This window comes from Pseudopipra pipra, chromosome 3 (genome assembly GCF_036250125.1).
Source record: "Pseudopipra pipra isolate bDixPip1 chromosome 3, bDixPip1.hap1, whole genome shotgun sequence".
Taxonomy (NCBI): Eukaryota; Metazoa; Chordata; class Aves; order Passeriformes; family Pipridae; genus Pseudopipra; species Pseudopipra pipra.
The window spans coordinates 74445222-74471538 of record NC_087551.1 but is presented as its reverse complement, the minus strand read 5'-3'; the positions used below and the strand labels follow the sequence as shown (position 1 = coordinate 74471538).

Genomic DNA, 26317 nt, shown 5'->3' with positions numbered 1-26317 from the left:
AAGGTCTGTTTGGTGCGAGGTGGATGGTGAATGTTAATTTTTCTAAGAACTCATAGTTGAGCACTGAAATTCAAAAATCTCCCAATACTGCTGTCTTACTATCTGCACTCTTGAGCAGCTTTAAAGAAGCCATATACTTCCAAATCTGCCTTCCATATTTTTAGTAGTTTTATTTTCATTCCATAATACCTTATTTTCATTCCACAATACAGAGTAAACTTCATTTTTTCCCTATCAGTTTTCATAATAGTTCATGCCCAGCTTGTGTATACTGTAGACTGGTCAAAAACATGATGTTGTTAGTCTAGTTCCCACTAGCATAATGCATAATTTCTAATTCTAGTTCTGTTTTTTTGCTCAAAGGAGCCAAAAATTACTAATATGTTACATGTACAAAAATGCATTTATATGATGTTCATTCAAAAAATCTCAGTTGTGGGATCAAAAGAATACTGTTTCTCAGATTTTTTTTTTAAATGTTCTTTAATCAGTTTCTGTTGGTTTTGATGCAATAAAAAGAGGTTTCTGAAATAACTGAGTTGTTCAAAAGAGATTTGGCAAATTTAGGCAAAATTATAATTTTATTTTGATAAAGGTAATATGCAGTGGTATCTATACATTCTAAAGCATAGCAGTTTGTGGTTTTATGCAATAACAATGCTTTTCTCCATTACAATGATTTCCAACAAGCAGGGATTCTTCTGATTTTTGGCTGACTTTTGAAATTTCATTTCAAAGGATCTTTAGATGAATTCAAACCAACTAGAAGATATAACTAATGTTGCAGATACTGAGGCTTCTATATTTTCTGAGTTCCTAATTACGGAGAAGTGTTGATAACACAAAAGATATAGAGGATACGCTAAAAACCAGGGAGCGACTATCTAAGTAATTCAATTTTAACTGGAAAGAGAAATAAATATTTGGCAGTTCTCTAGCAAAAATCTTCACATCTTTCTGGAAGTATGCTTAATTTGTTTTGTTTTCTCCAAAGCACTTCCGGCTCTCAGTATGCAGAATTCATGGAATGCAGACCAAATTTAAATCACTCCCCCTTCTAAATACTCATTTAAAATTCCTAAAAGTGTGTGCTCATTTTACTTATTATTTCACAAATCGTTTTTATTAGATGTCATTGCAAGCTTCAATGCACTACTGCTTCTGCCCAGTTCTGATCTACTCTAAATCTTGTGCAAATAAATTAAAGGAATAGTTAAAAAGCCCAAGCAAATTTGCCTAAATGATGGTATTTGGAGGAGTTGGAAGTGGAAAGTGGAGGACAACTGAAACAGTGAACATAGATAGATAAACAATTCCATCAAACCATAATGAAATTAAACTGCATTTGATAAGCTTTCTTATTTTGAAAATAAATGAAATCAATAATATGAATCAAAATTTAATATTTTTCTCCATCTGTTAAGAAAATTATGTTTTCTAAATGAAAAACTGAATCAAACATCTAAATGTACCTTTGTGAATTTATTTACTTGCACTTATTCTAATCATGTTTTCAAAGAGACAGTGTGAGACAGTTTCCAATATTGCAGCAATGTTTTCTATCACTGCAGGTGTTTATGAAAATGTATTTTTCAATTATAATGGGTCAAAAACTTAAATTTTAAGAAATTTGACAGTCTAAAGATGTCCTAGACATTTATTTTTTTTACAGTATAAAAAAAATAACTTTACATGAATCCTCAGGGAGCAAAAGGAACATGGTCAACTAACAGTGCTATTCTGAAGGAAAAACTTCAAGCAATCCTAGAAGAAAGCACATGTATTTATTCTACAGGATAACTGTGAACTACAGGTTTTGTTCTGAATTTTATTTCAGTAAAGACAACTACAAAGGGTGCTCTCTGATAGCCTAAGTCTTTAAAGCAATCACCAACTGCTTAAGAAAACCAACACACTACATCCTTCATTTACAACCCCAAAGAATAGCATTCAAGAGACTTCTAAGTCAAGTGTGACGCTAGAGAAAAAACTAAAATCAAGTATTGGACCTTGCAAAATTTTACTCTCTTTAGTTACTGCAAAAGAAATCAAATACAGTTTCTAACAGAATGCCAATCACTGAACAGTATCAAGCCTGTTGGAGAACAGTGTAATTATCATGAAATACAAAGATCGACAAGCAGCATCGACTGTCAATGTACAACGCAGAAACCCCTCAAATTCTTATTAACTTTTCAATCATTACTCTTCATTACTAATAACTACTGTAGCTACACTATTTCCTGGCAAATGGATTTTTAAGTAGATAAGATCTCTCTAAACAGTATTTTCTAGTCAGCGTATGGCTTCCATACTAAGCTATTTAAATTGCATGTGATCAGAACCATTTGTCAGTATGGTTTAGTGCATCTAAGGTGCCTGAAAAATATTATTGTCTACAGTCCCACTGTGAACATATTGCACAAGATTACACATTGCAGCCAAGAACAAACTGGGACATTTTGGAAAAGGAAGCAAGACTAGGGGTTAGCAGTAAATTAAGCTTTTTTTTTTTTTTTTTTTTTTTCCTGAGACAATCCCTATGGATTGAAAGCAGCTGAAAACAGGCTGAGCCAACCAAGTTCTTTGGGGAAGGGCTGAAAAAGAGCTAGGGCAGAGAGCACTTAGGCTGACCTTAATATTATCTTATAATTTCTTCTTGCTGGAGTGCTCACAACTGACCAGATATTGCAAGCCTTTGAACCAGTTAAATACAGAAAGAAATGGAGAAAAGGGAGCTTTATCCTCTTAAGATGCCTCACATATTTTTAATATACACCTGAACTTCTTGACACAAAAACAAGCACTGGCAAAAATCAAAAGTAGGTAGTAGGCTGTGCTGCTGAAGTGGAAAGAGTGCAGTCCTCCAAAGTTGTGAATATGAAAACAATCATACTGGTTTTGGTTTTGCTTTTCCCTCCCAAATGTTTTTGAAGTTTAAAATTTGTTTCTTCATTATCAATATAGTTATTCGATATCCACATATACTTTATACAATAAATGAAATTTCAAGCTGAAATCCTCTTATCCAGGGAAGCTATTGATTAATAACTACTGGGAAAACACATGGCAGACTTTTTCTTTTTGATCTGGGTTACATCTTAAAAATATTCTCGCAGCTAACTGAAGGAGATTTTCATAGTCAAAGGAAAAAAAGAATGTTGCATGGTTTTTCTGTCTTAGTGTCCAGAATGAAGTTCAATTTTCAAGAAAGACAATGAGATTACAAATGCTTATATAAGAATAGTTAAGAATGCAAAGGAAAATAGCAAAAAGTACTTTTAATACATTCACTTATATTTAAATCAGTTAGTTTTACTGTAATATCAACATGTATGCCAATAAATGTTACAATCATATATATATGCTGTTACTGACTGTGCAAACTTCTATGACTGCAGAATCAACCAAATAACTTGTTAGAACTACTCATAACAGTTAGCTTACTGACATAAAGGAACCTCTATTAGCCTAATATTCTTTCCATATCCCAGAGAGAAAGAAGTTTCAGTGTATTTTGACTAGTTGTAAGAAAAAGAGTCTTAGATTCTTTTAAACAATACAACTTTGAATTTTAAAAAATTATTTACCTTAAGGTCTGAATTTACTGAATGCAAATACTGCACTACCTTGTAGAAGACTGTGGTAGACCTCATTTAAGGAGAGAAGCTTAATCATATTAAAAATATGACAACAGTTTCAAATGATCTTACTAAGCACATTTACTATTTAATAGAAAATTTTGTCAACAATGAAAGGGGATGCTATAGGCAACACATTATCCCGGAGTTTATCAGAGCATTTCCATGGAGGATTAATATGAAAAGGTATTAAATCTTAAATTTACAGTAGTGAAATCCATTACTGATTTTAACCTGAATAACTCTCTGAATTGCTGTAAAGCTGTGTACAAAAGCATAAAACATCTTTTAGTAGTTCCTAGAAGAAAAACATAAGCACCCTTGTCAGCTGTATTTGCAACCTGAGAGATCATTCCAGAAGAAGGTTTGCTAACCCATTTTGCTTCTAGGAGACCCATAACTAAAGCAGTGCAGCTTCTGGAAGTAGAAAAAATATTCATGAGGTGGCTTTCCAGTGATAAACAGGATGAAACTAACCATTGTTGCATATCAAGTTGATGCTTATGATAGATAAAAGAGAATATACAATCAAGCCCACATATTAGGGGGGAAAAAAAGTCCATTTTATTTTTCACAGGACAGCAGAAGACTGTTACTTGTTACCCCAGTGCTGCAACTATCAGAGCCTGAGAAACAAGTCAACAAAAATGAAATTCTTGGACCAGAGACTGATTTTCAGAAATACAGTTGATAACAGAATTAAATCTATACCACACATTTTATACTTTCTGCTTCATAATAAAAACACGAGAAAATTCCAGTAGACTATAAACAATACAGAGGAGTACATAGTGCTTCAAATTGAAAACAGAAGTACAAACGTAAAGCTGTGCAAATACAGTTTCTAGAGTGACATGTAAAAAAGTAACTATCATAATAATCGAAATATACATCAAACTTCCTATCTTTTTCCTTTCTAAAGGTCAGGAAAAACAAAAGCAAAAAGAAATTGTTTATTGTTTCTGTCAACTTTTTATTTCATTTTACAATAGTTAACACTTAATTCTAATACACAGGAATACTGCTAAAAAAACCTGAAGGCAACATTTTGCTATTGTTCACATTACATCTCTGTGTAAACAGGCCTCCCCAAAACCTAAGTGTCCATCTAAATGCTGAATTCCACAGGTCAGGATTCATTAAAACAGTAGAATTACTCTACACAAAACACATTTTTCTTTAATCCGTCAATTGTTAGGACCACATCTTATCATGAATTTCTCTGACCTTTAAGCAGGACTACTGAATAAAATACCCCATGAAAGAAATACAAGGAGCTTCATTCCATTCTCTGAGAGATAATTAGCAAACATTTTTCAAAAGTAAAAAAAAGGAGCAATTATAAAACAAATAGGAAACTTCAATATGTTTGGCATTTAATATAGTCTAATGTATTTGAATACATACCCTCATTTTATTTTTACAGGTTTTTTAATGACATATCAAATATTAGATATGTTATTAGTAAAACAAAAATAAAATGAGGATTGCTCTGAAATAATTAAATGTCAGGCAAATGATTACACATTAAATATTTGATAAATGCTCTCTAAAAATTAATTCCTAATACTTTAAAAATGTTTGACAGATAATTAAGAGGATTGGTAAAACTGCTTTCACATTTTTAAGGCTGTTAAAGAATACAATGCTTTTAACTATTCTATTATTTTAGTTTGTCCTGTGAAGTAGCCTTCATTTCCACTCGCTGTGTCTAGACTAGAATATCCATGATTTGGGAATTACTTGTTTTTGTAAGTCATACACTGGATTTTAGATGATTCTAAACATGTTATTCATCCATTACAGTGAACACTGCATACAGAATACAAAATAAGGATTGTATTACATTATCAAGATTATTCTCTGCCAGGTATTGCTAAATTTCATGTCAAATGAAATGGCAAGACTGAATGGCCTGTAGTCTGATAATTTTGGGAACGGCACCAATAAACATCCCTTTATACAAGATAGCTCTTGTCAGACAAACGTGATATCATCATTATAAAGTTTAAATTAATCACTCTGCATCACATAGCATTGATATAACACAGTTAGACATCTGACAAATTTCATTTATATGATAGACATTGGGAATTTAGTACTATATAAAATGAATTTCATTTATTAAGGAGATTAAAATCATCCAATGATGATCCAAAAATTAATTGTATATAGAAACATTGACATGACAGAATGTCAATGAGTTTCTTCAGAGATCCGGTTTGACCCATGGATATTTCATATTTGTACCAGTGATCAAAAATTTAAAATATGATCATGCTGATTAAAGGTACAGTTTGGAAATCAGAAGCACTCTGAAGGAATGGGAAATGCTTGCAAGGACAGATTTGTTCCACAGCACCATTTTGCTCACATACAGGTTGAGCTCTGAGATATCAGGGAACAAGGAAACCAGGTTGTGTTTGATGAAATGTTTGTGAATGTTATAAAGAACCCTAAAAAGCTCTTACAAGTCATGTGTTTTGTCATGTTAATACTCAATTTATTGCATAAGATGTATCTGATTTATAAGGCATAAGAACTGCTGTGCCAGGTCAAACTCACTGTCCAGAGCAATAGTCTCTCTGAACAGCAAATGCCTAACTAACAGCATGTATCAATGCTCTTCCCAACATATTCTCTTGGCCACCGTAAGTTTGCCACTGAAAGACTTACTGAGTAGCTTGATCTACCCCTAACAACAATTTGCTATTTATTTAAATAAATAAGAACTTTCTCAGTGAAAAAATTTAAATCAGTGAAGAGACCTAGCGTAAGATCGTAGGTCCAGAGCACAAGGTAGGCCAATTCAGACCTGAAAAATTACACATGTCATGGCTGTATACATGTTAGAAATTGTTGCTGGAACTCCAACAGAAATGTGTGCCTTGCTCAATTCCCAACATTACTTTATAAACATTTCACAACATCTGCTCCTTCATGTCCACAAAAACTCTGAATCCATTAGTGTGTCTCTGCAGTATTTCTACAACTCTTGACTTGTTCTGCTTAGAACCACAGTTGGCTGCAATAAGAATGGTTATTTTTCTGACAATTGTAATGCTAGAAAACTGTACAGTTATAATTCCTGATGACAGTCACTTAAGCCTAGCTCTGTCTGCACACCTATGTGGTAGTGAAGTTTTTACCTTAGCCAGTAAATCTCTCCAGCATGAGAATTACCGGCGTATGGGAAAACGTCCACGCTTTCATGTTACCTGAATGTAGATGTGTATTGCACATGCTTCAGGCAGTGCTATTCCAGTCTGGTTTTTCTTTTTGATGTAGTGTAGACTAGTAGACCTTTTAAAATTAATTTTACAGTACTATGACTCTTGCTCAAGCTGAAGAGCAGACAGGAAAGAGGTCAGCCAAAATGAAGATATCCTTAGCTGGTCAAATTCTGGCAACCAACAGTTTACTTTCTGATGGAAAAGGGTTACTGGGAACAGTCAGCTGACTGAAAGTGTTATTTTGGCAGGTACTGTATGATCTCCTGATAAGACAACTACTTTAAGGAATAGTCAAGGAGTTTATTTAAAAATACCCTGATTTCAAATGTGCTTAAGAAAGAAATCAGAAGAGAATCCTTCCTTACTAGTGTCACAAATCTGGTATTACTTACTGCAAAAAACACTGACATACCAAGAAAAAAACTCCAGCCAACATGGTACATGCTGTGCTTCATAATATTCTGTATTTGAAGAGTCCTTGTCGTAATGTTTACATATTTCATTTAAAAAAATAATAAAAAAAATGAAATAAAATATTCAGGCATTTCCAGTGGAGAATAATAACATCTTTCATACAATGACTATGCTTCTTATAGTGACAGTCTTTAAATATTTCAGGGAATTCCCAGTGAAATTAATTAAGCATCAAAATAATCACTTAATTTAGTGGGATCTTGTTGGGAACCTTTTGATTATTTTAATTAGTATTTATTAGTTTACCTTCCTAAGGTTCTGAGGTAGAATAATGAGAAATACAGTCTCTGGCTATATTATTCCATGTGAAACAGTTAGTTCCTCACAATACAACTCATGCTTATTCCATTACATTTTATAGCATACCTGTCCCTAAAACTTTTGAGCAAAACATTTTTGCTATTGTAACTGTGCAACTGTTAACCTAGCACCACTGTGTTCTCCACTAAACCAGACCCCCAAGTGTCACATTTACACACCTTTTAAATACCTCCAGGGATGGTGATTCCACCACTTCCATGGGCAGCCTGTTCCAATGGCTGAGCATTATTTCAGAGAAGAAATCTTTCCTAATTTTTCTAAACCTTCTCTGGCATAACTTGAGGCCATTTCCTCTCATGCTGTCACTTGTTACCTGAGAGAAGAGACTGACCTCCACCTGGCTACAACCTCCTTTCAGGCACTTCTAGAGAGTGATGAGGTCTCCCTGAGCCTGCTTTTCTCCAGGCTAAACAAACCCAGCTCCCTTAGTCTCTCCTCATAAGACCTGTACTCCAGACCCTTCGCCAGCTCCGTTGCCCTTCTCTGGATACAATTCAGTGCTTCAGTGTTCTTCCTGGAGTGAGGGGCAACAGGATTCAGGTTGCAGCCATGAGTTCTGAGTACAGGGAGACAATCACTGCCCTGGTCCTGCTGGCTGTACTATTTTTGATACAAGCCAGCATGCGATTTGCCTTTTTGGCCACCTGGGAACACTGCCAGCTCATGTTTGGCTATTGACCAGCACCCCCAGGTCCTTTTCCTCTGGGCAGCTTTCCAGCCACTCCTCCACAAGTGTGTAGTGCTGCATGGGGTTGTTGTGACCCAAATGCAGGACTCAGTACTTCGGCTTAATGAACCTCATTCAAGTAGCCTCAGCCCATCAATTCAGCTTGTCCAGATCCCTCTGCAAGGCCTTCTTGCCCTCAAACAGATCAACATTACTGCCCAACTTGGTGTTTGCGAACCAGTCTGTGTCAGGAAGTTATCTTCCACACATTCCAGGAGTCTCCTAGACTGCTTCCTCTCTGCTGTGTTGTATTTCCAGTATATATCTGGTAAGTTGAAGTCCCCCATGAGAGCAAGGGCTAGCAATTGTGAGACTTCTCCCAGCTGCTTACAGAATATTTCCTCTGTTTCTTCATCCTGGTTGGGGGGTTCCCATCGGGATATCTGCCCTGTTGGCCCCCCTCCTGATTCTTACCAACAGACACACAACTCAACACTCAATAGTAACTGTCATTAAACTCTATAAGTATCTTCTAAAGCAAAGTCAACTTTTCTACAATCTTTCTCACAGATCAACATTTGGAACTACAAACCTCAAACAATACAAAATTTGGTTTAGAACAGACGCTAGAAGGGGACAGAAAAAAGAGCAGGGAAATTTTCTGTTTTATTCCGTATTCCCTGGATTCCATTGTGATGCATAAATACCCTTAGAAAAAAGTTATTTCAGATAGGCAGTCAGCCAACGTATAGGTCATCTTATCTACCACTCTTAATTTGAACTATAAATAATACCTTAAATGACTACTTAACCACAGGAAGCAATAACTGGTATTCCTAATAGGTTTAGAACATTCCTCTGTGACAGTTTTGTGGTTTCCATCAACATAATAATATGTTTTCTAATTCATTTAATCCCAGAATGAAAAGTAAAACAAAAGATACAGGAGCAGTTTTCACTGAAACACACAGTGAGTTGGATGAATATTTCTTTGACAGATACCTCACATAATATGTACTGTTGAACTAAGCATATAATTTTTCTTAACTTTAGCAATAATTTTGACCATTTAAATAAGTACTGGTATTTTCAGTAGCTTAATTTTTTCTTATATTAGCATTAAAAAACTAATATTTTTAATAAAGAAAGAGTTTCAGATTTTTTTCTAAGAAATCTAATGAAAAAAAAGTTAAGCATTAATTATCAGTGTTATAGTAGAAACATGGGGTCTCCAGGTTTAGGTTTGATGTTATTTTTATAATGCAGCAGGTACTAGCCTCCACTAGAAAAAAAGAGGCTTTTTAATATGCTATTTTATGAAATGTAAGGACATAACTTATAAGAGCATAGTTTTAAAATATTTATTATAGCTCTCAGAAGCATCTTGACAAAAAGAACAAAGTTTTCTGATTTTGCATTTCAGATATCTCTACATTACAGAAATCTGTAACATCTATGCTCCATTCATAATTACTAAGACTGAATGAATCTTTCCACATTCTCTTCAAAGGTATAAAATAAGGTAACATATTTATTACAACTAAAGACAGACACAAGAACCTAAAACCCTCACTAAATTTTAATTCACAGGGATCCAAAAGATTTAAGAGTTCATCAATATATTTCCCAGTGATAGAAGGTATGTCATACGCACATTAAACTTTTTACAATGAATAAGTATCCCCTCTATGTTCTCAGGGAGAAATCAGATGGGGAGAGAGAACATTATTTTTCAAGGGATGTTAATAAGACACTGCTAATTCTCATCTTCAGACCTCAATTAATATCAGCAAATGTAAAAGCCACATACAATACAGAATTATGAATTTTCTGGAAATATTCTTTCAGCAGGAATACTGGCATATTCCTTGAAACTGGTGGTTTAGGGACTTCCTGGACTGCAAATTACATGAACCTTACTGTCAAGTAGTACAAGTTGCATAAAACAGAGCCAATTATCAGCTTTTTCTTAATGAACTGAAAGTAACAGGACTTTCCTCTTCCTTCATCATTACTCTTTCTGTTCCCCTATTCAATGCAGCAATTTCACATGACTCTTCAAAGCAAAATATATCTGCCCAGAAGCTCAAAAATGCTTCATCTATTCCCATCTTGGATTGTCTTGTGAAAACGTCAGTTCCAAGACCGAAAAGACTATCAGTGCAAATTATTCACTTACCTGTTTTTCAGCTTGACCATATTCTGATCCTCGGGGTGACAAGAAGTGACAAATATGACCATTGTTTTTTGCTTTTTCTCGAAGACCCATAGCAGTTCGTACTGTAGCATTTCTAGCATGAACGAACACCATCACCTTTAGATAGAGAGAGAGAGGGTCAATAAGAAATAAAAAAAGTCTTAATCAAATAACAAGAACACTTTAATTACAAAATATTCCCTATGCTAATAACAAAACCTAGTTAATACATGATGTACGGATGAAACCTAATGTCGCTTAAGGGAAATTAAAGGATCATCCTGCCTGTATTTCATATTTTCTTTCAAAGAGCTTTTGAGAAGGCTGTATTTTTTTTAAATTTTTTAGTCTTAAAAAAAAAGAGATCAATTGTTGGCAATAAACAGTTCATCTTCACAAAGTAGTGAGATTAACATTGAAGTAGAGAGTTCTGTTATTTTTCACATTCTAAATGATCTGGAAAGCAAACAGTGAGGTGATAAACATCCTGATGGTAGGACAGCTGAAACACAAACTGATTATAAAGAGCTTCAGAAGGATATTGCAGTCCCAATCCACTGGACAATCAAAGAGAAGAATGAAATGAAGCACCAACAAATGAAAAACACATATGGGAATACAATTTTTAATGTAACAGATATGATTATGGGTATTAAACCATACTATCATTCAGTAAGATACCTTAGAAACATTGGATATTTCCCTGAATGTATTAACTAAGAGTTGAGTGGTAATCACATATGGTATCTGAACCAAGACACAGGAATGAGATGTTAATTCTTATTCCTTTACATATGTACATGAAGCAATATAAACTGATATTAAAGTTCACTGCGAGGCACATTTAAGATGAATCATAGCATCAGTATTCACCCTGATTGGTAGAGATAGAGAAAAGTGGTTAAATACCATCCAATTCCAGTGTAATAACAGTTCTGAATGTCTGTTAATCGTGTACTGCTGGGAAAGGTACAGCACGGAAAATAGTCTATATTGTCCCCCTATGCACTTTGTATTGTCCAAGGTTTGCTTAAATTGACCACACATAATTGGTCAGTCAGCTTTTCAGTTTGATCCAGTACAACAATTTCTGTGGTCTTAAAACTCACAAATGAAAAGTCTGAGTACCTGGCTCTTGAGTAAACAGCAAACATCATTTTGCAAGTTGATGTAATTTTCATTAAAAATGTAATCATGGAGTTACAGTTCTATTTTAAGATAGTTTTAGTTGAATTGTAAGATATGTCAAATTTCTGAGAATTGTGGGTTTAATTTAGGCACCACCATGCTTGTAGATACTTGCAGTATATAACTGAATTATTTTAAATTAAACACTGTTAAGAAAGTAGCAGCATTTAGGATATAAACTAGTTATAACCTTTGTTCTTAATTTGTAAATTCCTAATTTAATTATAAATTTATAATATACATATAATTTTATATAAAAGAAGACATAACTGTTGGGAATTTATATAATCTATAAATTCATAATTAAACCTAAGTAAATTATTTCAGGTACCAATACAGAAAAGACATAAAAAGAGAAACAATGTGGACATAACTATTTGTTGCAAGGAGCAATTACTCCTTACCTGTTTTAACTTATTTGATAACTTTCCAGCATTGATGTAATAACACTGTGGCTCATACAATTATTAGCTTTCATACTGGTACAAATGTTCTTAGATACAAGTCACAGTTAGCAACATAGCAATTTTCTCTTACTTAAAAACAACATATTGGCAAAATATTTTTTAAAAAGAGAATCACAACATAAAAAAAGTAGTGTGTGCCCCTTCTCCATTAATTATTTAAGGATTACTTGTCTATTTACATTTTTTGTAGTTTTTTTCTATAGAAAGTCTGAATAAAAATACATAACTACTCCAAACAACAATTTTTTATTAATAGATTCACCACATCTTCTTCAGTGAATTCGCATTTATTATAAACTGTGTATCAACAGGTTTTATGGAAAAAAATCACTTTTAAAATCAATTTGATTTTAGAGTCCACTAATTTGTTTCCTTTTTAAATGCAGTTATATTAACATTTGATTCTTTGCCAAATAGATTAAAATCTAATCTTCAGAAAATAGCTAAATTCTGAAAGTTGAGAAACCAAAGAAATACAGTATCAGGCATTAAGGTGAAATAGGAATGATCCTTCTTATCCAGGTAATTTTGAAGCTCCTGAGTAAGGAAGTGTAAAAACATTTGGCATGTTGATTACTTGGGGAAAAAAAAAAGAGTCACATATAGAGCAAGGAGTTTTATGATTTAACCACAAGATAGGTTTGGTGATTCACTTTAGAGTGTATTTTAGTGTTTTATATTCAATTTAATTTGAAATCCTTACATGTAACTTCAATCTAAAATGGCAACTATGAGAATGGTGTTTACACAGCATTAATATCAGTTAAGTTCAAACATATTAGACTAAAATATTTCTGCATGCTTTGACATAAAATTACTAAATATCTTACTGGTCTCCTGACTTTTTTAAAATTCTCAATCAAAGACCAAATAAAGTGTGTCTGATTGAATTTTCTGGAGTGGGTGGGAGTTATATGGCTGGAAGGACAAAGCTAAAATATCAGCCACAAGCAGGAATTCTTTCAAAGTTTGAAAGGAACTAATAGAACCAGACAAATAAAATAGCAAGAAAATCTGCACACAACTACGTATGTATGTCCAATAGACTTATATTTAATCAGGGTATAATTATTTATAGCTTGCTTAAATAAGATACACAGAAAGGATCATATTAGAAGGCAAGTTCAAACCTAACAAGCTACATGAAAAAAAAAGTAAATAAAGCTGTCAGGGAAATGAGAATAAGTTACACAAAGTAGAGCACAGACTACTAGTCACAGAAAAGTTGATAGTAGAAAATAGGCCCTTGATTGAAAAATCTTTCTTTCAATTATTATATGAATGAACAGTAACTGCAATGCTTGTAGAGAAAATCCATTCCTGAAACTCTAAGTGAGAGGAAAATCCCTCTTAGTTCCAGTCATAATCAGGCAGAGCCATTGGGAACTGCTACTCTGAATTCAGCTGTCGCCATGATGTCCTGGTCCTGCTAAGATGATGACAAGCAACAACAAAAAGGTAAGGATATATTATTTTGAAGACTTAGAAGAAAATTTGTTGTTATTTTTCAGGTTTTTTCTCTGCTCTTAATTCTACCTTGAAAGCAAACATGATCCAGTATCTTTCTGGGGATGATACTGAGCTAAAAGTAGTACACTAGTTGATGAAGCAGTAGCATTCATATTTTATTTTTACTAGTCATAGAGAAGTATCAGAAACTCAATAAGAACTTCTATAAGGAAATAAAATCTAATAGCTAACACTTTGTTATAGAATATTATACAAACATATAAATGTATGTATATTCTATAACTGAATCTTGGCCACTGAGTGGCTAAAATGACTCCATAGCATTACTTTAGCAATACTTTCCTTTCAATTAACATACTTTAAAACATATCACTCAATAACCAGTTTGTCTCAGTAGAAAAGAATCTGAACCCTTTTTCAAAGTCTGGCCCTTTATTTTATTTGAAATTATGACAAACTTGAGGGTTAATTCTAAAAAATGATAAAAAGTAGTATGTAGCACTACAGAAGATTTAATAATGTAATTGTACAGTTGGACATACCTGCAGTCATCTACTAGAGATGCTATATAAGATACATATGAATTCAAGGAATGCAGATATTAAAAGCATAGATATGAGGAGTCCTAGAAAAGACCAAAATGTCCTAAGAAATAAGAGCATAAATAAATTAAATTTGCATTTTCTAGAAAAATTGAATTCTTGGCAAAAATGAAATAATAGAGTCCTGAGTACTGGATAGCCAAGTGAAGAAGAAAAGGGGAAAAAGCACAACCAATCAAACAAAAGAGAACTACTGTGCAATGGGTACAGTTAAAAGCCCAGGAATATTACCACTGTTAACAGCAGGATCACTGATCCAATATTTAAAAGCCATGAAAACACTAATCAAAATGTTTGAGAGAAACATCACATTTTCTTCTTGCTGCTGAGAATGTCAAGAGTTCTCAAAAGAGAGTTGGAGCTTTTTACCTAAAAACAACTAAAATATTCCTTTCTGATCACTGCCTGTCATAATAAACGTTTAGAAACAATGCTGGAAGCTTTAGAAACTTTGATAGGAAGAGGCACTCAGTATATATGCTTCAAGAACTGGAAGACAGATGAATTGGGACCACATGGCATTTTGTGCTCCAAGTTCCCTTTCTCTTCTCTTTTAATTATTGTAGTCAATAAGTTTCAATAAATTTATCAACCATAATCAATAAAGCGCACATGTTCCTGCTTTCAGTTAGCAGAGGCTTTGTACAGAATTGATAAAACTTCAGTTATGATTTCTCTAAACTTCTGCCCACATGTATGACAGTATCTGACACCACAGCAATCATTCAGTCAGAAGGATGTTAAGATGTTATTGTGCAAACAATAATTAAGAAACAAGCATTGTGTAACTGTCCTCTACCCAGAATCCCTTCTTACAGATACCTGATTTTCAGATGTGTACCACATTTCTTTACGAAATTTACTTCCCTCTGTTTTCAAAGTAATAATGCACACCTGAATTCATTCACTTTTATGCATTTCATGATCACATATCAACAGCTAAATAAATTTAAAATGATTGTACAAATTGTTGACAATTAAAAGAACTTCTCAGTGAGAGGCAGACAGACATCCAGTGTAATTAAAAAAAAAGACTGCTTTATTAGCTGATTAGAGGTGCCCAGTATTAAGGCTAATGTTTACTTGTAATCTCTGTACACCACCAAATGTTTGTAATGAACCAGCCCTAGCTAAAAATTGACATACAACACCTTGCTGAATGTTTTTCCACCAATGACTTTGGTAAGCATTTACCAAATATGTTGTAAAACAACAATATAGTCTTTAGAGGGTTAATTTAGCCTGTCCTAACTGTGTCAGAGAATATTATATTTCAGTGGCAAAATCTGTGTGCATTACATTATGCAAATAAGTTAGGAAAAGTAATTTAGAAGAGAGAGAAGCGGTTCCACAGTTACAAGCTGTGTAATTAGATCTGTAATCTGCAGTTCAAAGCTAGCTCTGGTATATATAGCCCTAGTGCTGAAAGCGTCTGCTGTTGCTCTCCTGAAACTAAAGCTTTTAAATAATAAAAAATATACAAGAAAGGAGAAAGCAAATGTTTCTAGCTAGGTTACCTCCTCAAAATTTTCTCAAAACATAAAACAAATCAAACTTTTTCACTTTGTTTAAAATTCACAATGGGAATTGCCTGCATTCCCCAAGAGTTGCATATTCCAGGTTTTAATCTTTATGAAACATGTTAGTGCATCATCAAAGCAGTAAAAAGTGTGCTATTATTAAAAATACCTACAAGAACTAGTACTTTTATCAGAGATATGTAACTAGATGCTAGCAGGACTTCTATTTTCACTTAGAAGAGAAAGAAAAAACACACCACATATACACATAGTAAAAATATCAAAAATAATTACTGAAAATTTATAATCCGGTGCTTGAAATACATTTCTTCTGCCTTGGACAGTAAAGATGTTTGCACTAAGTTGTGCTACTAGAAAATACGTCTTTCAAACTGATATTCTCTATGATAAGGTCAAAATGGTGCATAATTATTTTCTGGGAAGCACACTCACTCTTTCAGGTACCTTTCCATCTTGTTATTAAAGTGCTGGTCACTTGAATGCTTGAGTTCAGCATCTCTGTTTAACTTAACACCTCTACTCAAAGACAGAAAGCCTAGGTTTTGCCACCCACTTTGCATCACACCTTTCAAAGAAATTAAGATGAAAGAATAAGTTTATTTAGTTTAATGTTGATATTCATTTTATAGCAAAGAAACAAGTGTCTATATTTTAGCCTCAAGACACTGTTTGGCTTCACACTGCTAAATCCTTATAATATGTTCTTTTATGTGCTATCCAGTTCTTGATCTTGGGTACTACTTCTACTGAAAATGAACAGTTCGGGGTATGGAACACCAGATTAATCTGTCCAAATGTTTTCTTCCTTAAGGTCAGCATGAAACCTCCTCCAAATATTTTACAAAACTCAATCACTAATAAGGTTTCAACACTTTTCCCCAAGGAGTGTTAATGGCACCTATTTATGTTAAAAATATCATCCTTTGCACATCATTAAGTGGTACCATCTCCTAGACTAAGTACTACTCACTAACATCTAGCCTTATTCAAAAGAATAATAAAACTGTTTATCTTTTGTGTTGCTATTTCTCCCTAACTGGCAAGGTACAGTTCCAAATTGCAGTGCTCAACATTTACAGAAGGAAAAATAAACTCTATGCAAAAACAACACACAAACTTCCATAATAGCTCTTGATCAAAAATACTGAAAAATCAGTAAGTCATGATTACCAGATCTGAATGATAGCATGGTAGTGTATAAATGTGACTTCCCCTTCCTCTCACTAAATCACTCGTGAAAGTAACTCATGAAAAACTATCCAGAACTAGCAACTAGAAGAACAGCAATAAAGTATATGAAATAAGAAATTTTATAAGTTAGCCTATACTAAAGCTTAATAACTATAACGTAGAAATCTTACTTCTACTTCAGCAGATTTTTGTATTTTGCATATTTAAGTTTTTTCGCATATTAAGCAACACCATGGGAATGGAAAAGTGAACAGGCTGCATCACTTACTAAGGCAACATGAGAATTTGAATTTATTTGCTAATTATTTTAATTAATGTTAGTACATCTTGTATTTCAAAGAAATATTGAAATAATTCACATGTATACTAAGATCTTCTTTAACACTACAGAAAACTGGATTACTAAGCTGCCTACAAACTAGTCCTAATAACACATTTTATATATCCTTCCTTTTCTATAAAAAATTCTTCACGAGTTAAAAGCAGGCTGCATTTCCTCATCACATACAATTAAATAATGTGCATTAGAATACAGGAATTTTCATTCAAGTCCGAGGAGTCAAAAATGCCAAAAAAATTTTCAGCAGCAGTCACCATTAAAACATCTCTACATTCAAGAGAAACATTCAGGAAACTGTGCTGAAGAACAATGCCACACAATACCATACAATATTTTAACAGAAAATATAAACTAATAAGAAAGAAATATATAATATTGCTGCAGCTAATCAGAACAGTAAAGCGATATATTTTGAACTCTTGATAGATTACCACTAATTGCTCTCTAAATTTCAATTTAACTATTCACTCAAATAAATTATGTCTGATCATCCCTGTTTAAACAAAACCTAAGATTTTTTAAAAATCTCTGTGTAATCTAATTTACAAAATCTATTTAACATCTATTTATCTAATTATATTTCTATTTAGATATACCAGGTTTTAAGGGGTAACAACTCCATTTCGCAAATATTTTTTTGATCATAATGTGCAGTTTCTCATTTATTTATCGACAATAATACCACATTTTAAAGACATGCCCTATAATTTCAATTTTTGTATTTTTTTTAATGTGGAAATGTATATTTATTTAAGATGTGACTACCCTAATGAACGTTATATTGCAAAGTCCCATCTAATTTTTTATTGCTCACGAATCACAGAATCTTCTGAGCTGGAAGAGACCCAAGAGGATCATCTAAGTCCTACTCCTGGCCTTGCACAGGACACCCCAAGAATCACACCATGTGCCTGAGAGCATTGTCCAAAGGTTTGTTTGTTGGTGCTGTGACCATTTCCCCGGGGTGCCTGTTCCAGTGACCAACCACCCTCTGGGGCAGTTGTCCCCTGACACAACTTCAGGCCATTCATGAAACTCTGTGTAAAGAGTTATGGTAAGGACACTGGAACTATATTTTTTTCCTATTGGCCCTTCGTACATTTTGCTTTGTGTGTTCTAAATCTATCCATAAAAAAGGCTCTATCACACACATTTTGAAATACCATCATCTTTCTTTGTATTACTCCTGAGTTTCCTCTCCCTGATTTAACCTTCTGTATGCTTCCTTTTAATGTTTGAGTTTTGTCAGGAGCTTCTTTCTCATCCAGACTGACTCTGGGTCATTTTGCTTGATTGCCTGTATGTCAGGATGGACTGTTCTTGAGCTTGGTAGATCTGATCCCTGAAAATCCCCCAGGCCACCTGTCATAGGATTCTTCCCAGGAGATTTCTGAAAAGGCCAAAGTGTTGTCCTGCAGCCAGGACAATGTAGCTTTTTGCCTTGTTTCCTCCATCAGAATCTTAAACTCCACCATGCATGGTCACTGCAACCTTCAACAGCTTCAATCATCTGCGCTGGGAAGTTGTCATCAATGCGCTCTGGAAACTCCCTGGACTGCTTTTGCCCTGCTGTGTTGTCTCTCCAGCAGATATTGGGATGGTAAAGTCCCCCAGAAAGACCATGGACTACAAACATGAGGCTTCTTCTAGTTATCTGAAAAAGGCCTCATTTACTTTATTCCTGGTCAGAGTGTCTGTAACAAAATCCTCCAATAATGTTGCTTATGTCTGTCTGCTGGCTAATCCTCCTCCTAAACTCTCAGGTGGCTTATTAGCCATCCCTAGACAGAGGTCCAGCTATCCCTGCTGTACATACAAGCAAGTTTCTCACCACCCTAACTCTGACCTTACTCAAGATTCTGTTTCCACCCATTGCAGCACTCAGTCATGTGAGGCATCATATCACATCTCTGATCTCAATACGGTCTTAGCTCAGCAACTGGATGCAGACCCCTGATTTCTCCCTTTAGTTCCATATGCTGCATGTTGTAGTGCACAGGTATTTCAGAGAGGCACCCAGTCATGCTCATGTAAAACGAGACAATGTGTCCTCTGCCACTACTAAAATTGAAAGATATAAGGGGTTGGTGTCATTTCCTTTCAAAGCTGTTGATTAAAGAGTTATGGACCCATAAGTTTGACATTGAGCCTCTAGCATTAAAATAGGAGATTCTGATAGCATCAAACCTTTACACTGAAGAAAAGCCAGTGTGTATGCAGCAGCACTAATGGGAGGATGCTTCTGAGTAAAAAGTACCCATACGAAATGTCATGGCTCTGCCTTTATATTTTTGTACAACAGTTACATACATTTTCCACTAATGTGGAAATAGTTTGATTTAATGCACATCAGCAAGTTTTAAATTATTAAATACTTTTAAAAATGCAAGCCCTTGCGTTTACAATATTCTTTTATTATATTTTTAATTATATTAGATGACGTAAAATAAATACTCAGTTTTGGAATCAATGCTTAAATATGGATTCTGGACACTAAAGAAAACCTGTTTCAGAACAGTATAATGGGATCTATGCTATCTTCCATTTGTAGCATTAGCCAAATATATTACAAATTGCAAAGGAAAAATGAATAGAGTGAAAATTAAAGCAGAGAGCAAATTAGAATAAGACAAACAAACAATGCTTTACTGACTCCTATAGGTAGTAGAAATTATTCTGAATTTTAATTGACAGGATAGAATAGAAATAGCAATAACTATTCTTGTAGAGAAAATTAAGCAGGAATAGCTAGTCTATTTCTATGCAAATATATGTCATTAGGCAGTTAATAATTGCGTTTTTGCAGATGCCAATGGACCTGAACGACAATTATTCTTCAAAATTACAAGCGTCTTTTCACTGCATTTTTTTTTTCAAAAAACAAGATCATGCAATAATTTGTTTCAAGTATTTCCCTTTGTCCGGTTTTGACATTAACTATTTTGACTTTGTACAATAAAATGTTTCTATGTTATAATAAATTACATTTTTAACAATTATCACTCCAGAATAAGAATTATGTCTACTGTCTCTCTTCTTATGTTTTCAAATCTACTTATAATTACATGCATACCATTCATAATATGCACAAATAACTCAGGAGTCAGTAGTGATAAGCAGATTCTATTCAGCTTTCCTAAAGGAAAGGAACATGGAGGATACTGGAAAAAACCTTTATATCTATTCCCATTCCTTTTACTTAAGTAAAGAAGATTAAGAAAATTTCCATGTCAGTCTCTCTACCTTCTGGTTTTGTACGATTCCGTAACATAAACTTACTAAACAATTAAAGAAAGAATTGTTATGTGTTCTAGTTTATTTCTTATCAGTACCAATTTAAAAACAGACTTTTATCCAGATTTTTGCTCCTAATCAACAAGTTCTCTAGATCATCAGAAAAGCAAAGAATTGTTTTCAAGTATAAGCAATGTTTTTAATATGAAACTTAATAAATTTATGAAGAATTTAAATAATGCAATAGTTTGCTAATGGTAGTAAACTGTGCTAGAACAAAGAGTATCTCTCTCCTAAACCCACACTTTATATACCTAGTCCTTCTCAAAATATCCTACTCTAAATAAGTATGTCATAAATACCTCCTGACTAAAATGCATGCAAGTATACAAATGTAATATATTCTGGAACCATCTTTTCAGTACCACACCACTGTGTATGTGAGAAACTTCATACTTTGGAAAGCGATTAGAAGTATAAAGTCAAAGGAATTTCCTAATGCATCTTAGTGAAAATTTATTTCTCATCCTCATGGATTCCTCAAAATACTTTATTTTCTACAGCATCCTGTATATTTCAAATTAAAACCCACTAATTGGATTCTCTAATTACAACTGTTAAAACTCTGTGACAGGCCTAAGGTCTTGGTGGACAGTAGCTGCCTTGTTACATTTAGAATAATTTACATATGCTTTGACAATAATCAGGTAGTTTATGAGTTGATACTATCTATTATATTAAACTAAGCACACAGATCATTTTCTTTCAAGGCTATAGGGCAAGAGTTTTCAAAAGCTTTGAACCACTAACAATACTCAACATGTCTTCTGGAGTATCATTTAATCTTGTCATTGAATTCTTAGTGGAAAACAATATAGAGCTGACAGGAATCCACAGACTTCCACAATCTTCTGGATTGCTAATGGTCTGCAGAATCATGTTTGAAAAACAGCTTTTAACATAGAGCCAGTAAAAGTTATTGCATATGGCTGCAAGACTGGTCAAGTTGTCTTTACCATACTTGTAAGCCGTACATCTATAATTTAACACTTAGGTCTTCCACAAAAGGCCAACTGGCTCAAAATGTAACCATCTATTACTTTGTTTAAATATAATTTTAGGCTATGAGAACTTATTCATCTGGAATTGATTTTTCTTGTTTTAATGATTCAATGCAAATTCATAAAATCAGAAGAATAATAATAGAATTATTCTTAAAATATAGTAGCACTCGCTACCTTAAACATTTGTATTACCAATACTGACAACACTGTGAAGCTGTGCAAGACTACAGACATAAAATGAACACCTCATGCACTCATAATTAATGGCAAGATATTAAATTGGTGCTTCTGGTCTACGTAAATTCATTGTGAACACCTGAGCACACACATGCAGACAAACTACTATATAAATACAAGCATATATGCAAAAATTAGCATAAGGCATAGAAACATTGCACACATTTAGAAAGCAACTTAATTGAAGACTTATGGTTTTTCATATACATAACTTGTTATGGCATCCATTTCCAGCAATTTCCTCAGCTGTTCATAAAGGCAGCTGACAAGGTAAATGTTTAAAGCCAAATAGATTCAACTAGAAAATATAGAGGAAAATAGTACGTACATATCATTTGACAATAATATGAAACATCTGCTATAAAACACCTTTTGAAGTGTATCTTCTACATAACACATCAAAACAGGATTTTTAATTAAAGTAAGATACAAAATTTCATTTATACAGGCATAAGATTATATTAACTGTTATATCCCTAAAATTGCAAAAGGTAGTTATTGTGGAAATGAAGTGCGTAAATAAATGATGAAGATGCAGAATATAAAAGTAATGCACCAGCACTGAATTAGTTTGCGATTTTGTTAAAGAAAGCATACATACAAATGGCCATAATTGTGCAAAAACTGCAAAAGAAAACTATCCTAAAACTCAATTCTTCACTTAATCAGTTGACAGAGAAATAACATTTAAAATCATCAGTCATAATTCAGCTATCCTGTCGGATCACTTTACCTTCTGTATTTGCGTATTTTTATTCATACATGTGTGCATATATAAATATAGAAGCAATATATACACATATATATGCAAATAAGCCACACCAGATGATGAAGGAGAAGCAATCTGTACAGACACAGAGGTACAAAAACTCAGGCTGAAATAAGCTTTTTAACCTCTAAGATGAATGTCTGGGAATAAAAAAAAAAAATCTAGATGAAGAACACATTTTAACAAATTCCTGTAACTTGTCAGAGCTATTTGTCCAAAGTATGCTATAAATACTATTTTACCCGGGAAAAAAATACTAGGACAAGTTTAATTCTCAAGGTACTAAGTTCCAGAGAGAACTCTGAAGAAAATGCTGTTTTATTAAATCTTATCTCATGACATGGCTATAAAAGCATTGTCAACAGTTCCAGTAACTAAACTTATTAAACTTTTATCTTCACACGGCTTCTGCAACCAAATAACAGCTGGAAAACTGATAATAAAGAAATTTAATCCATCATTTTTACAGATGAAATTAATACCTGTCAAATTCACTTCTGACAATCTAATATAATAGATTTAAATTAGCTCTTCTGTTTCTTTTTTAAAGATAGTGTAAGAAAACCAAGATGACACTTCTCAGTATTGCAAGATTCAATTCAAGTATTGCAAGTAGAGAACAATTACAGACAAAGTGAATGTTTTATGTGTAATATATATTGCCGAACCAGTTCTGACTGTATAAGTTCAAGTGTAATTTGTTTCTGACCCATGACATAAAAAATCCTGATTTGAAAGAGTAAAGTATTAAAACTCTGTTCAAGGTGGTACTTAGAAATTATTCCAAAATTAATAAAAAAATATATCACACCTCAATATTATTTCTAGTGAACTAAATGCAGATCAGTGGTATAGAACAACATTCTAATTAAGAACATAAATTCTAATTAATAAAGCAATCTTGATCTCCAGAAAACTGCATAGTAACCACCCAGTGCATAGACTAATTAAAAATTTAACCAGTATACACGGCTGTATTCTGCACATTCATGTAATTTGAAAAAGATAAAAGGTAAAGCTTGTCACAGGTATATCAGATGCAGTTGAGACAACACTGCAAAAGCAAAAGCAGAAGAGAACACAAACCAGCCAAATGTAAGAAACTAGCTCAAATGAGAAGAGCGAAAGCTCAGAAACTAAGGTACTTGAAATAGCACTTTCTTCAAAAGTTAAGAAAATTGAACAGAGATAAGTACAAAATGGGCAGTCCAAAATCACCACTCAGTGCATCAATGAGAACAGATGGTTTGTATAAGGCCGTTCGTTGTTTTAAGTATTTTTTGTCTACATTTTCAGTCCCAGCAGTGAGATTCCTAGCATGTTAATTCAAAAAAGGTTGGTTTGTCTCCACTGGTTTACAGTTACTAAAACCTGCTCCACTCAAGTTAAGTGGAGTTGTTGCTTATTTTGTAGGATTACTATTACTGCATTCCCTTTTTGATGTTGTGGTGAGGCTTTCAATGCTATTTAGCATTTCAAAAGTCCAGGTTCTTAGCAACAGACAACTTGGCATCTTTGGCCACCTGAAAAGCTCTTCCTTGCCTAAAGAAACCACTTCTTGTAAAGCCATGATGCATTTATGTACTGACACCTTGAGTCTTAACGCATGCACAAACAGCAAGGTCAATGAGAACTGCAGAAAGACATTAGAACTTCCATGGAACAGTCAGTTTTTGCTATGAACTGAAGATACCAAGCTCAGTGAGAAAATGAATTTGCAAGAGTTTCAGTGAGTACCAGAGCTAACAGAAGAAAAGTTAAAACAGATAATGTCATGTCAGACTTACACAGAAAACTCTCAAAACCAGTGGGAAAGCAGGCATTCATTGTCTTAAAAGCAAGTTTCAGAAGACAGGAGAATGCTAAAGGCGCTCCAATAATAAACAGAAAAAATGGCAAAGGACCAAAGTGCATTGGGTAAGGAATGAGGACTGAAACTTAGATATCTCTGACTGAAGATGAGTAACAGAGTACTGAAGGTCAGAAAAAAAAACCTTACAGAAAAGTAAGGTGCAGACAACAAATAGAGGAGACCTGCTGAAACAACACCAAGAGCAAAATAAAAACGCAAGTTCTTTTGAAGGCTTAAATGATATCAAAGAGAATCAGTTATGAGGAAAAAAAAGAACAAGAAAATGCTGTAAAAAATCCCAAAAGAGGTGAGCAGCCTGGAGAATGTGGCCAAAAATAGTTGTATGGGCGCAGTTTGAGGAAGTACCTCATCCAAAAGCTTCCAAGGACTTCAGCAACAACTTTTCTAATTTATAATACAAGAAATTTACTTTTTTTGATTGAATCTTCCGACAAAATAAAATAAGGAAAAAAGAAAGGATAGCAAACAGTATGGTTCTGACAAACTCAGAACAGCAGAAGTATTTAAGAGGTGATGGGGACAATGGAAGAAACATAAGAACATCCTGCTAACCAAGCTAAAGAGATAAACCAGCAAAAGTCAGTAAGAGCAGCAGATATAATGGAAGTGAATCTATGTGTCAGAGTAAAAAAGAGTTAACTCCTCAGGATATTAATTTAAGCAACTGAACCTTGACAAAGACAGCAACAGCTCCACATTTTTTAGATGAAGGAATTTAACATAAAGTCAAAATTGACACGACATATTTCAGAGGGATAACCTTAAAAATACTGTTATTTCTCAAAACTCCTAAAAATACAGTTGTTTCTCAAATCATAACATGACAAAGGTGTTTTCGCCCTCATAAATTGTGAAGATAAAGACAGTATGATATGCATTGTCCTAAACTGGCTAATAATGCAATGTTTCAATTTATTCTAAAAATGATGTTGATAAGTGCAGTCTTCAGTCACTGCAGATAGTTCACTGTCTTTGCTGATCTTGTGAGGTTCTCTACAGACTGTCTCAGAAAGGTGCTACCTGCACACCAGAACTCGTTGCCATTAAATGCCCTTCTCAAAGGGCTGTAAAATGCGAAGTTTTTTTCAGCTCTGTAGCTGAATTAGAGCTGTTAATGCATGTGGCCCACGACTGGTGACTGTCTGGCAAAAGACAGCTGTAATAACAGGGAATGATAATTTCAGTCACAGCCTTCACCTAGCCTTCAAGTGAACAGTATCCTGGAACAGAGCTGCTGGTAAAAATAAGTTACCTGCAACTGAGCCTGGAGTCGCATTCTTTGACAAATGGTGCACAATTTTTTCTTTCTTCATTAAAAGAATCTTTGATAGAGGTAAAAATAAAACTCCAAAAATCAATCCAAGAAGACCTAGTATCTTTTCAGATAATATCAGAACATAGCAGATTCAAAGTACAACATGAAACTAAATATTCACCAGCTAATATCAAGCATGGAAGGACAGTTCCAGGAAAGCAGACTTAGCACCACTAGAGGTTCTCACTGAAAGCAGTCTTAAGAGGTAGGATCTGCCAGAGAAACCTTCTAATGGAGTTCTACATCGTTAGCAATTCTACAAAATGAGCACACTGACTTAAAAAACACCTGAAGACCTTTGGGACATTTTCTGATCTTAGTTCTTCAGTCACAATAAGAAGTTTCCAGAAAAAAAATGCTAGAAAACTCAGTAGGGCAAGTCATCTATCAAGTTTCTTCAAGCTAAACAAGAGGAGAATTGTGTTATAAGACAAATGCTTTTGTTTCAGTTGCATTTGGTAATTCAAAGTGAAGCCTACAAACGAGATATCTC

The 26317-nt window shown here is 33.9% G+C and overlaps 1 protein-coding gene across 2 annotated transcripts in view; it reads right to left on the bottom strand.

Annotated features, from left to right (window-relative positions):
- The window catches only part of ASCC3 (activating signal cointegrator 1 complex subunit 3), a 262911-nt gene that overhangs the window by 118853 nt on the left and 117741 nt on the right, over nt 1-26317 (bottom strand). For both annotated transcript variants that reach the window (XM_064649888.1, XM_064649889.1), the window contains exon 14: nt 10516-10650. In XM_064649888.1, the coding sequence (XP_064505958.1) occupies nt 10516-10650 (135 nt within the window). The remainder of the gene's footprint in view (nt 1-10515; nt 10651-26317) is intronic.